Genomic DNA, 11,525 nt, shown 5'->3' with positions numbered 1-11,525 from the left:
GTCGAAGCCACGCCCCGTCACCCGGCAGACGCTCTATCCGACCAATCGCGGCGCGGGGGTCGCCATGAACGACAGCGCACGGCGGCCAATGGGAGGCGCGAACCGCGCGGACCAATCAGCGCGGGGGAGGCGGAACGGCGCGGCCAATGGGCGCGAGGGGGCGGGGCCCGCGCGGCGCCGTTACCGCCCGGGAAAGGGGAGGAGGCGCCGCCATCATGAGCTACGGTGAGGGGAGGGGGCGGCACCGGGGCCGGGACGGGAACCGGGGCCGAACCGGGGGGTTCCGGGCCGGGACGGGAACCGGGGGGGGAACCGGGGCCGGGAGGGGAACCGGGGCTCCGGGGGGCACCGGGGGCAGCGGGGCCCGGAGGGGAACCGGGGCTCCGGGGGGGTCCCGGGGCCGGCCGGAGCGGGGAGCGGCCGGGGCCGAGCGGGATCGGCTCGGGGCCGGCGCTGCCGCTGGGGCGGGAGGGGACACCGGGACAGGGAGGGGACACCGGGACAGGGAGGGGACACCGGGAGCGGGAGGGGACACCGGGACAGGGAGGGGACACCGGGACAGGGAGGGAACACCGGGAGCGGGGAGGCGACACCGGGACAGGGAGGGGACACCGGGAGCGGGGGATGTCCCGGCCAGACCGGGGACACCGGGGGGACCCTGAGGGACACCGGGAGCTCCCCGGGGGTCCCGGAGCCGCCTCCGAGCCCGGCCCGGTCCCGGCAGCGCCCGCCCGGGAACCGCCGGGTGCCCAAAATCCCCAAATCCCGGGAATTCCATCCCAAATCCCGGGAATTCCATCCCAAGATCCGGGAATTCCATCCCAAAATCCCGGGAATTCCATCCCAAATCCCGGGAATTCCATCCCAAATCCCGGGAATTCCATCCCAAATCCCGGGAATTCCATCCCAAAATCCGGGAATTGCATCCCAAAATCCGGGAATTCCATCCCAAAATCCCGGGAATTGCATCCCAAAATCTGGGAATTCCATCCCAAAATCCGGGAATTCCATCCCAAAGCTGGAATTGGATCCAAATCCCAGCCCAGGCCGGCCCCTCTCCCGTTCCCTCCCGCCGTTCCCGTTTTTCCCGTTTTTCCATGGATTCCGTTCCCGTTTCCCGTTTTTCCATGGATTCCGTTCCCATTTCCCGTTTTTCCATGGATTCCGTTCCCGTTTCCCGTTTTTCCATGGATTCCATTCCCGTATTTCCCGTTTTTCCATGGATTCCGTTCCCGTTTTTCCCGTTTTTCCGTGGATTCCATTCCCATTTCCCGTTTTTCCATGGATTCCATTCCCGTATTTCCCGTTTTTCCATGGATTCCGTTCCCGTTTTTCCCATTTTTCCATGGATTCCATTCCCGTTTTTCCATGGATTCCATTCCCGTTCCCGTTTTTCCATGGATTCCGTTCCCATTTCCCGTTTTTCCATGGATTCCATTCCCATTTCCCGTTTTTCCATGGATTCCGTGCCCATTTCCCGTTTTTCCATGGATTCCGTTCCCGTTTTTCCCGTTTTTCCGTGGATTCCGTGCCCCTGCTCACCTGGGACGCTCCTGGCTGGGGAGGGGCAGCGATTCCCGTCGATATTCCCGGAAAATTCCCGCCTGGAAGCGGAGACAGGAGGGCAGCAATCAGTTAATTGGGTTCTCTCGCTAATGAGGAGCCGCTAATTAAGGCCAAAATTCCCTCGGGGAACGAGCCAGGAATATCCCGCCCAGAATGCGACAAAATTCCCAGTTTTTTCCCAGTTTCTTCCCACTTCCCCCTCGCTCCTTTTCCCGTTTTTCCGGCGTTTCCAGCAGGAATTTCCCGTTCCTGGTGGGAATTCTGGACCCTCGGGGGTTTGGGGCCGATTCCCGGCGGGAATTCCGGACCCTCGGGGGTTTGGGGGATCCTGGGGCCGATTCCCGGTGGGAATTCCGGACCCTCGGGGGATCCCAGGATCGATTCCCGGCGGGAATTCCGGACCCTCAGGGGTTTGGGGCCGATTCCCAGTGGGAATTCCGGACCCTCGGGGCTTTGGGGCCGATTCCCAGTGGGAATTCCGGACCCTCAGGGGTTTGGGGGATTCCAGGATTGATTCCCGGCGGGAATTCCGGATCCTCGGGTGATCCCAGGATCGATTCCCGGCGGGAATTCCGGACCCTCGGGGGATCCCGGGGCCGATTCCCGGCGGGAATTCCGGACCCTTGGGGGATCCCAGGATCGATTCCTGGTGGGAATTCCGGACCCTCGGGGGTTTGGGGGATCCCAGGATCGATTCCCGGCGGGAATTCCGGACCCTCACTGGGAATTTCCGTCCCTCAGGTTACGGCGATTGGAACTCGGGCACGAGCAGAGGCAAGTGCGGCATCGGGACCCCCGGGAAGCTCCGGCCTCTCCCGGGTTTTCTCCCCAAATTCCCGGGGTTTCCCCTCTCTTTTCCTGGGAACGGTCCCAGGTTTTGTGGGAACGATCCCAAATTCCCGGGTAAAGATGGAAACAATCCCAAACTCCGTGGGGATTAACTGGGAGTGAACCTGAACTCCCTGGGAATTCCCTGGGAATCCTCTGGGAATTCCAAGGATCACTCAGGGAATCCCAGGATCTCAGGGAATCCCAGGATCTCAGGGAATCCCAGGATCTCAGGGAATCCCAGGATCACTCAGGGAATCCCAGGATCACTCAGGGAATCCCAGGATCTCAGGGAATCCCAGGATCTCAGGGAATCCCGGGATCTCAGGGAATTCCCAGGATCTCAGGGAATTCCCAGGATCACTCAGGGACTCCCAGGATCACTCAGGGAATCCCGGGATCTCAGGGAATTCCCAGGATCACTCAGGGAATCCCAGGATCTCAGGGAATCCCAGGATCACTCAGGGAATCCCAGGATCTCAGGGAATTCCCAGGATCTCAGGGAATTCCCAGGATCTCAGGGAATCCCAGGATCACTCAGGGAATCCCAGGATCTCAGGGAATTCCCAGGATCACTCAGGGACTCCCAGGATCACTCAGGGAATCCCGGGATCTCAGGGAATTCCCAGGATCTCAGGGAATTCCCAGGATCACTCAGGGAATTCCCAGGATCTCAGGGAATTCCCAGGATCTCAGTGAATCCCGGGATCTCAGTGAATCCCGGGATCTCAGGGAATTCCCGCCATTCCCGCAGGTTACGAGGGTTACTCTTTCCCCTATGGCTTCGGCCCCGAGGGCTCTGGCGGCTCCGGCGGCGCCTTTGGCTACGGAGCCGCGGCCGGGAATTCCTGGGATTTGGGAGCGGCCGAACCCGACGGGGCCCCCGAGGGCGGGGAAGGCCCCGGGAAGCAGCGGCCGGAGCCGGGAGCCGGGATCGCCCCGGAATCCGAGGGGATGCAGGGCCGGGGCTACGGAGCCGCCGGAGACAGGTGGGAACGGGAACGGGAACGGGAATACGGGGATGGGAATGGGGGAATGTGGGGATGGGAATGGGGGAACGGGAATGGGGGAGTGGGAATGTGGGGATGGGAATGTGGGGATGGGAATGTGGGAATTGGGATGTGGGAATGGGGGAATGTGGGGATGGGAATGTGGGAATTGGGATGTGGGAATGGGGGGATGTGAGGATGGGAATGTGGGGACGGGAATGGGGGAGTGGGAATCCAATCCCAAATCCCAGCCCTGGGATCGGGTCCTGGAGAGCCGGGAAAGGGCCGGGAAATTGGGAAGGGGGATGGAGAAGGGGTCCCCAACAGCCAGGACCTGTTTTTGGGAATTGTGGGAATCCCCATCCCTGAACCCTTTTCCTTGGGAATCCCAACCCCTGAACAGATCTTTGGGAATCCCCGTCCCTGAACGGATTTTTGGGAATCCCCAATCCCTGAACGGATTTTTGGGAATCCCCAATCCCTGAGTGGTTTTTTTTGGGAATCCCCAATCCCTGAACGGATTTTTGGGAATGGTGCCCGTTCCCAGGTACGATCCCTACGAATCCTACGGCGACTCCCGGGGGGCCGTGAGCGAGCGGGAGCTGTACCGGGCGGCCTTCGACTATCCCGACTATCCCGACTATCCCGGCGATTATCCCGACTATCCCAACGATTATCCCGGCGATTATCCCAACGATTACCCCAACGATTATCCCGACTACCCCAACGATTATCCCGGCGATTATCCCGGCGATTATCCCGATTTTCCCAACGAGTCCGAGCCCGACGCCAACGACTTCTACGGCCGGCCCCGCCCCCGGGAGCAGCAATTCCAGGGGAAATTCCGGGAGAACTTCGGCCACCGGGGGCACGGCTGGGGCCGGGAGCGGCAATTCCCGGGATTTCCCGGCCGGGGGGTCTGGAATGAGCCGCGGGGCCCCCCCGGAGCCCGGAGGCTCCCGTCGCTCTTCTCCCAGAACATCCTCCCCGAGCCCGGCGGCTTCCAGGGCTTCCGAGGCTTTCCCGGGAATTTCCGCGGCATGAAGAGGATGAGGAGGGGCTGGAAGATGTGGGATGCGGATTTCCGGGTGAGTCCGGCCCCTTGGCCGCGGCGTTCCCGGCGTTCCCGGGCTTTCCCATGGATTTTCCTGTGATTTCCCACGATTTTCCATGATTTCCCCACGATTTTCCATGATTTTCCCATGATTTCCCATTGTGTTTCCACGATTTTCCCATGATTTCCCTGTGATTTTCCCATGATGATTTTCCCATGATTTTTCCCACAATTTTCCATGATTATCCCACGATTTCCCATGATTATTCCATGATTTCCCTGTGATTTTCCCACGATGATTTCCCCATGATTTTCCCACGATTTTCCCAAGATTTTCCCAGCATTTTCCCGCTGAATTCGCGGAGGGAAGGAGGAGCTGGGAATCCCAAGGGGTTTTTGGGGTGGTTCTGGATTTCCAGGGGGGTTCGGATCCGGAAAATCGGGGTTTGAGAATGTTGGGAGCTTTTCCAGGGGGAAATTCCTGCTGGTTTGGGATTTGAATTCCCGCTTTTCCCCCTTTTTCCCGCTTTTCCAGCCGCAGCGGAAGCGGCTCCGCCGGGATTCCTTTGGGAAGAAGCGGAAGCAGCCGAGCGGCTCCGAGGAAAAAACTCCCAAAACCGACGGATCCGACAATTCCAGCTCGGAAAACGGTGAGGGGCCCAAAATCCCGGGATTCTGCCCAAATTTGGGGCTGAATCCCGGATTTCCAGCTCTGAAAATCCCGGGATTTATCCCCAATTCCCGATTTTTGGGGCTTTGTCCGTTCCAGAGGAAGGCACGGAGGGCGAATCCGGAGAAAAGGAGGAATCCAGGGGGGTGAGTGAGGAGAAATCCTGGAATTCTGGGGAGTTCCTGAAGGATTTGGGGGAATTCCCGAGGGAAATGGGGTGGGGAGGGGAAATCCCGGGATTTGGGGATGGGAAATCCCGGGATTCCGAGGGAATTCCCGCAGGATTTGGGTTGGGGGAATGGCTGGAGGTGGAATTTTCTGTGGGAATGAATTCCAGGGAATTCCGGCCTCTCCAATGAAATTCCCGGAATTTCCCGAATCCAGGGGAAATTCCAGAGGGAGAAACTCGGGGAATTTCGCTGCGGGGGGGGTTGAAATTCCCACGGTTTTGGTTTTTCAGGAAGGGGAGGATGAAGAGGGAAGAGATTCCGAGAAAGGTGAGTTGGGAATTCCCAGGGGAAATCCCAGGAATTCCCGGGGTCGGGGAATCCCAGAAATCTGGGGCCGCTTTTTCCCTAAATCCTGGAATTTGGGAAAGGATCCGTCCCTAAAACCAGAAAATTTGGGATGAGTTCCTCCCTAAACCCAGAGAAATCTGGGATTGCTCCATCCCTAAAAACCCCCGAATCCCAAAAAGCCGGGATCCCCTCTGGCTCCAGGCCCGCCTTTCCCAAGCTCCGCCTTCCTCGGCGTTCCCGGCATTCCCGTTTTTCCAGGAGCCCTGAGCATCCCGGAGGAGAATTCCCAGAATTCCCAGCTGCGGCAGAAGCTCCAGGCCGGGAGGAAATCCCAGGAGCGGCAGAAGAAGCGGCACCGGGACCGGATGGTGGAGAGGTATTTCCTGGGAATGCCGGGGCTTTGGGGAATATTTCCCTCCTTTTTAGGGATGCTTTTCCGGGATTCTTGTTCCCATTGTTCCTGGTGTCCGTTCCCCAGGATCCAGTTGGTGTGCATTCCCGTTATCCCGTTATTCCCATTGTTAGTCCCATTGTTATTCCTGTTATTCCCATTTATTCCCATTGTTATTCCTGTTTTTCCCACTGTTATTCCCACTGTTATTCCCCTTGTTATTCCCCTTGTTATTCCCATTGTTATTCCCATTGTTATTCCCATTGTTATTCCCACTGTTATTCCTGTTATTCCCACTGTTGTTCCCACTGTTATTCCCGTTATTCCCGTTGTTATTCCCGTTGTTTTTCCAGGATCCAGTTCTTGTGCATTCCCGTTACTCCCATTGTTATTCCCGTTGTTATTCCCATTGTTATTCCCACTGTTATTCCCATTGTTATTCCCATTGTTATTCCTGTTATTCCCATTTATTCCCATTGTTATTCCCATTTATTCCCATTGTTATTCCCACTGTTATTCCCATTGTTATTCCCATTTATTCCCATTGTTATTCCCACTGTTATTCCCATTGTTATTCCCCTTGTTATTCCCATTGTTATTCCCCTTGTTATTCCCATTTATTCCCATTGTTATTCCTGTTATTCTCACTGTTATTCCCATTGTTATTCCCATTGTAATTCCCATTGTTATTCCTGTTATTCTCATTGTTATTCCCATTGTTATTCCCGTTATTCCCACTGTTACTCCCATTGTTATTCCCATTGTTATTCCCATTGTTATTCCCACTGTTACTCCTATTGTTACTCCCATTGTTATTCCCATTGTTATTCCCATTGTTATTCCCATTGTTATTCCTGTTATTCCCATTGTTATTCCCATTGTTATTCCCATTGTTATTCCCACTGTTATTCCCATTGTTATTCCCGTTGTTTTTCCAGGATCCAGTTGGTGTGCATTCCCGTTACTCCCATTGTTATTCCCGTTGTTATTCCCATTGTTATTCCCGTTGTTTTTCCAGGATCCAGTTCGTGTGCTCGCTGTGCAAGTTCCGGACGTTTTTCGAGGATGAGATCCGGCAGCACCTGGAGAGCAAATTCCACCGGGAGCATTTCCAGTTCGTGGGCTCCAAGCTGCCGCCGCAGACGGCGGAATTCCTGCAGGTCCCGCGGCATTCCCGGGATCGGGGGCTGCTCTTCCTTCCCTCTTTTCCTGCTCCTCTTTTCCTGCTTTTCCTGCTCTTCTTTCCCTCTTTTCCTGCTCCTCTTTTCCAGCTTTTCCTGCTTTTCCTGCTCCTCTTTTCCAGCTCTTCCTGCTCTTCCTTCCTTGCTTTTCCTGCTCCTCTTTTCCTGCTCTTCCTGCTCCTCTTTTCCAGCTTTTCCTGCTCTTCCTGCTCCTCTTTTCCTGCTCCTCTTTTCCGCCTTTTCCTTCCTTTCCTGCTTTTTCTTCTTTCCCTTTTCCTGCTTTTCCTTTTCCTCCCTTCCTTCTCTTGTTTTTCCCGCTCTTCCTGCTTTTCCTTCCCCCTTTTCCTCACATTCCCTTCCTTCCTTCCCTTTTCCCTCCTTTTCCTCTTCCCTCTTTTCCCCTTTTCCCTCCTTTTCCCTTCTCCCATCCCCTCCAATCCGCGGCCCCGGGCTCCTTCCCTGCCGGGGTTTTTGGGATGGGGAATCGGGGATTTTTGGGGATCCCGGGGAATTTCCCCTGCAGGAATCCCCGGGGCCGTTCCTGGGGATTTCTGGGAATTCCCTGCAGGAATACGTGGCCAACAAGACGCGGAAGACGGAGGAGCGGCGCCGCGGGATCCGCGACATCAACGCCGTCATCCAGCAGATCCAGCGGGAGCAGGACCTGACACAGGGTATCCCGGGAATTCCTGGGAATTCCCATGGGGAGGGGCACAGGAGATCCTGGGAATTCCCATGGGGAGGGGCACAGGAGATCCCGGGAATTCCTGGGAATTCCCATGGGGAGGGGCACAGGAGATCCTGGGAATTCCTGGGAATTCCCATGGGGAGGGGCCGGGAATGCCGAGGCTGGGAAGGTTCTGGGGGATCCCGGGGGAAGGAAGAGTTTGGGAAGCCCGGGAAAGGCTCTGGAATGGCCCCAAGGGATTCACTGATCCCGATCCTGATCCTGATCCCGATCCTGATCCCAATCCTGATCCCGATCCTGATCCCAATCCCGATCCTGATCCCGATCCGGATCCTGATCCCGATCCTGATCCCAATCCCGATCCTGATCCCGATCCTGATCCTGATCCCGATCCTGATCCCGATCCTGATCCCAGGCTCGGGTTGCAGAGGTGGGCCTGGAACCCTGGGGATCCCATTGATCCCATTCCCATTGATCCCATTGATCCCATTGATCCCATTGATCCCATTGATCCCATTCCCATTGATCCCATTGATCCCATTGATCCCATTGATCCCGATGATCCCATTGATCCCATGGATCCCTGGCAGAGGTGGGCCTGGAGCACTTCCTGCGGAAGGTGGAGGCCGCTCACTGCTCCGCCTGTGACCTCCTGCTCCCGATGCACTTCGGCTCCATCCAGAAACACCTGAAATCCCCGGATCACAACCACAACCGCCGGGTGAGCCGCGGGAATTCACCCCGGGACAGCCCCGGGATCCCGGGAATTCACCCCGGGACAGCCCCGGGATCCCGGGAATTCACCCCGGGACAGCCCCGGGATCCCGGGAATTCACCCCGGGACAGCCCCGGGATCCCGGGAATTCCCACTGGGGGGCCACCAAATCCCGGGAATTCCTGGAGAGCCCCAGAATCCCATGAGGATCCTGAAAAATCCTGGGATTTCCCACAGGGATCCACCAAAATCCTGGGAATTCGCAAAGGGGGAGCCCCAAATCCCGGGATTTCCCCCAAATTTCCCTGGATTTGTGCCCCCAGCCCCTTTTCCCTCAGGAATTTCCTGGGAATTTTGCTGGGTTTCTGCTCCCAGTCCCTTCTCCCAGGGAATTTCTTGGGAATTCTGCCGGATCCGCATCCGAATCCCGGGAATTCCCTGTCCCCTCCCAGGCCATGATGGAGCAATCCAAGAAATCCTCGCTGGTGGTGGCCCGGAGCATCCTCAACAACAAACTCATCAGCAAAAAGCTGGAAAAGTACCTCAAGGTGGGAATTCCCGGAATTCCGGGGGCAGGAACACCCCAGGAGGGCTTTTTTGGGAATATTTGGGAGTTTGGGGGTTTTTTTGGGAATGTTTTGGGGGTGGGAATTCCTGGATTTTTCCGGGCGCTGTGGGGTTGAGGCTGGATTTGGGATTTGGGGGATTTTTGGGAATTCTGCAGCGGTTTGGGGTTTAGATCCCAGAAATCTCATTGAGGCCATCCCAAATATCCTTTAAATCCCAAAAAATCCCAGAATTCCTTGGAGAATCCCGAGGGAAGCTCCAAATGGTTTTTGGGGATTTTTTTTTTTTTCCCTTTTTTTTCCCCCTTTTTTCCAGGGGGAAAATCCCTTCACAGATGATCCCGAGGAAAAGGAGGAGCACGAGGAAGGGGAAGGAGCCACGGAGGAAAATCCCGAGGAAAACCCCGAGGAAAACCCCCAAAATCCCGAGGAAAATCCCCAAATTCCCGAGGAAAATCCCCAAAATCCCCAGGAAAGCCACGAGGAAAATCCCAAAAATCTCGAGGAGACCCCCGAGGATCCTGAGGAAAACCTCGAAAATCCCGAAAATCCTGAGGAAAATCCCGAGGAAAACAAAAACCCCGAGGAAATTCCAGCAGCTAAAGCCCAGGAAAGGGGAACAGGGACAAATCCAGAGGCGGAAAAGGCGGGAAATTCCCAAAACGCCGAGGAATTCCCGGAGGAATTCCCAAGGGAAGAGCAGCAGGATGAAGAGGAAAGCTCCGGAATGCTCCAGGAGTGAATTCCCAACGGGAAAAGGACCCAAAATATTCCCTGGATGTGTCGGAACCGTGTCCGTGGATGTTCCCCGTTCCCAGCCCCAAATCCCAGGAATTCCCAGGGAAAAGAGGGAATTCTTTTGGAATTTTTTCTTGGGAACTCCTGGGAAAAAGAGGGAATTTTGTCGAGGTTTTTTTTTTGTTTGTTTGTTTGTTTGTTTATTTGTTTTTGGGAATTCCCGGAAAAAAAGGAGGGAATTGTGTAGAATGAATTTTATTTTTTTGGGGGGGAATTTTTTTTCTACCGGATCTCCCGAAGTTTTGCCGTGATCCCGTTTATTTGGGTTTTTTTCCAGGTGGATTTGTGGGAATTTTTCCCCTTTTCCCTCGGGAACGGGGATTTTTCCGGGTGGGACAAGGCTGGGATTTGTCCCCCTCACCTCGCCGAGGTTTTCCCAGGATTTCCTGTGGCTGTGGATCCCCCTTTTCCCGATGTTTTCCTGCTGTTTTCCCGTCGTTTTTCCCAATTTTCCCGCTGTTTTTCCCTCCCCTCTCGGAGCGTTCGGTGCCGTTGTGTCTGTTGTGAAACGGGAGAATTCCCGAGGTTTTTGTGGATTTTAAAGGACTCATCCTGAGGTTATCCCGACTCTCTCATCCTTGGAAAAGCCCAAATTCCCAGTTTTTGGAGGGGAGCTCCCATCCCAATCCCGACGTGTTTGGAGTTGGGATTTTCCTGCCCAAAATGGGGAAAATCTTGGAATTCGGGTTCCAGGAATGTCCCTGCTGGAGGGAATGGTGGAAGCGGGGCTGGTTTTTCTGGGAATTTTGGGGTTTGGGGAGCTCCAGGTTGGGCTGGGATGGGGAAATTCCTGCCAGGAATGAGGAAATTCCACCCAGTTATGGAAAACGGATGGAAAAAAGAGATGGGAGGAAAGAAAAGGGAAAAAGGAGGGAAAAGGGATGGAAAATGGGTGGGAAAAGGGATGTGGGGACACTGAGGGGATTTGGGGGCCCTGAGGGGATTTGGGGACATTTTGAGGAGATTTTGGGACATTTTGAGGGGATTTGGGAACCCTGAGGGGATTTGGGGACATTTTGAAGAGATTTTGGGACATTTTGAGGGGATTTGGGAACCCTGAGGAGATTTGTGTAACCTGAGGGATTTGGGGAGCCTGAGGGGATTCAGAGACATTGTTAAGGGACTTAATCGTGAGGGGATTCGGGAACCCTGAGGGGAATTCAGGAAATTCTGAGGGGATTTGAGGACATTTTGAGGAGATTTGGGAACCCTGAGGGGATTTGGGGACCCTGAGGGGATTTGGGGAGCCTGAGGGGATTTGGGGACGCTGTCCCTGAGGGGCAGGGGACACTCACTGTGAGGCACAGGGGACGTTGGCACCGTGAGGGGCCGGTCCGGGGCCATTCCGGGGCCATTTCGAGGCCGCTCCGGGGCCGCTCCGGGACCGTTCCCAGGTGGGCTCGGAGCCCCTCCGCTCTCGGCCGCGGGGACTCCCTGGCGGCTCCTCCTCTCCCTCACGGCCGGTGAAAGGCGCGCCCCGCGGAGCCGCCCAATCAGGAGCCAGAACGCCCGTGATTGACAGACCTTGCCCTCAGGGAGGAAGCGCCTTTACCAATCAGAT

General features: G+C 55.9%; 1 protein-coding gene and 1 long non-coding RNA gene across 3 annotated transcripts; one reads left to right on the top strand and one right to left on the bottom strand.

Moving 5' to 3' along the window:
* Nucleotides 1-162: 162 nt before the first annotated feature.
* On the top strand, nucleotides 163-10,525 carry AKAP8L (A-kinase anchoring protein 8 like). 2 transcript variants are annotated; one of them, XM_086871265.1, is made up of 13 exons: nucleotides 163-225; nucleotides 2,308-2,340; nucleotides 3,149-3,383; nucleotides 3,931-4,471; nucleotides 4,973-5,087; nucleotides 5,207-5,253; nucleotides 5,568-5,604; nucleotides 5,884-6,001; nucleotides 7,035-7,176; nucleotides 7,766-7,871; nucleotides 8,476-8,606; nucleotides 9,053-9,148; nucleotides 9,483-10,525. In XM_086871265.1, the coding sequence occupies exons 1-13, from the start codon at nucleotides 216-218 to the stop codon at nucleotides 9,906-9,908; spliced, it is 2,037 nt and encodes a 678-aa protein (XP_086727391.1). In that variant the 5' UTR covers nucleotides 163-215; the 3' UTR covers nucleotides 9,909-10,525. The 2 variants fall into 2 exon arrangements, with proteins under 2 accessions (XP_086727391.1, XP_086727392.1); XM_086871266.1 differs by lacking the exons at nucleotides 8,476-8,606; nucleotides 9,053-9,148; nucleotides 9,483-10,525 and adding an exon at nucleotides 8,314-8,345 and having other exon boundaries at nucleotides 201-225.
* On the bottom strand, nucleotides 7,409-11,433 carry LOC147647602 (uncharacterized). The gene is made up of 2 exons (XR_015281408.1): nucleotides 11,260-11,433; nucleotides 7,409-10,618 (listed from the first exon to the last, which is right to left on the bottom strand). It is a non-coding gene; the product is annotated as an uncharacterized LOC147647602 (long non-coding RNA).
* Between the last annotated feature and the right edge of the window lie 92 nt (nucleotides 11,434-11,525).

The sequence above is a fragment of the Cyanistes caeruleus genome, chromosome 35, assembly GCF_971803275.1.
Source record: "Cyanistes caeruleus chromosome 35, bCyaCae1.hap1.1, whole genome shotgun sequence".
NCBI classification, from domain to species: domain Eukaryota; kingdom Metazoa; phylum Chordata; class Aves; order Passeriformes; family Paridae; genus Cyanistes; species Cyanistes caeruleus.
Note: the sequence above shows the minus strand (reverse complement) of the source record. Positions and strands in the feature narration are given on the sequence as shown.

Coding starts and splice junctions, on each gene's coding strand:
- AKAP8L (XM_086871265.1), top strand. Junction 3,384..3,930: donor TACGGAGCCGCCGGAGACAG/GTGGGAACGGGA, acceptor GCCCGTTCCCAG/GTACGATCCCTACGAATCCT. Junction 4,472..4,972: donor TGTGGGATGCGGATTTCCGG/GTGAGTCCGGCC, acceptor CCGCTTTTCCAG/CCGCAGCGGAAGCGGCTCCG.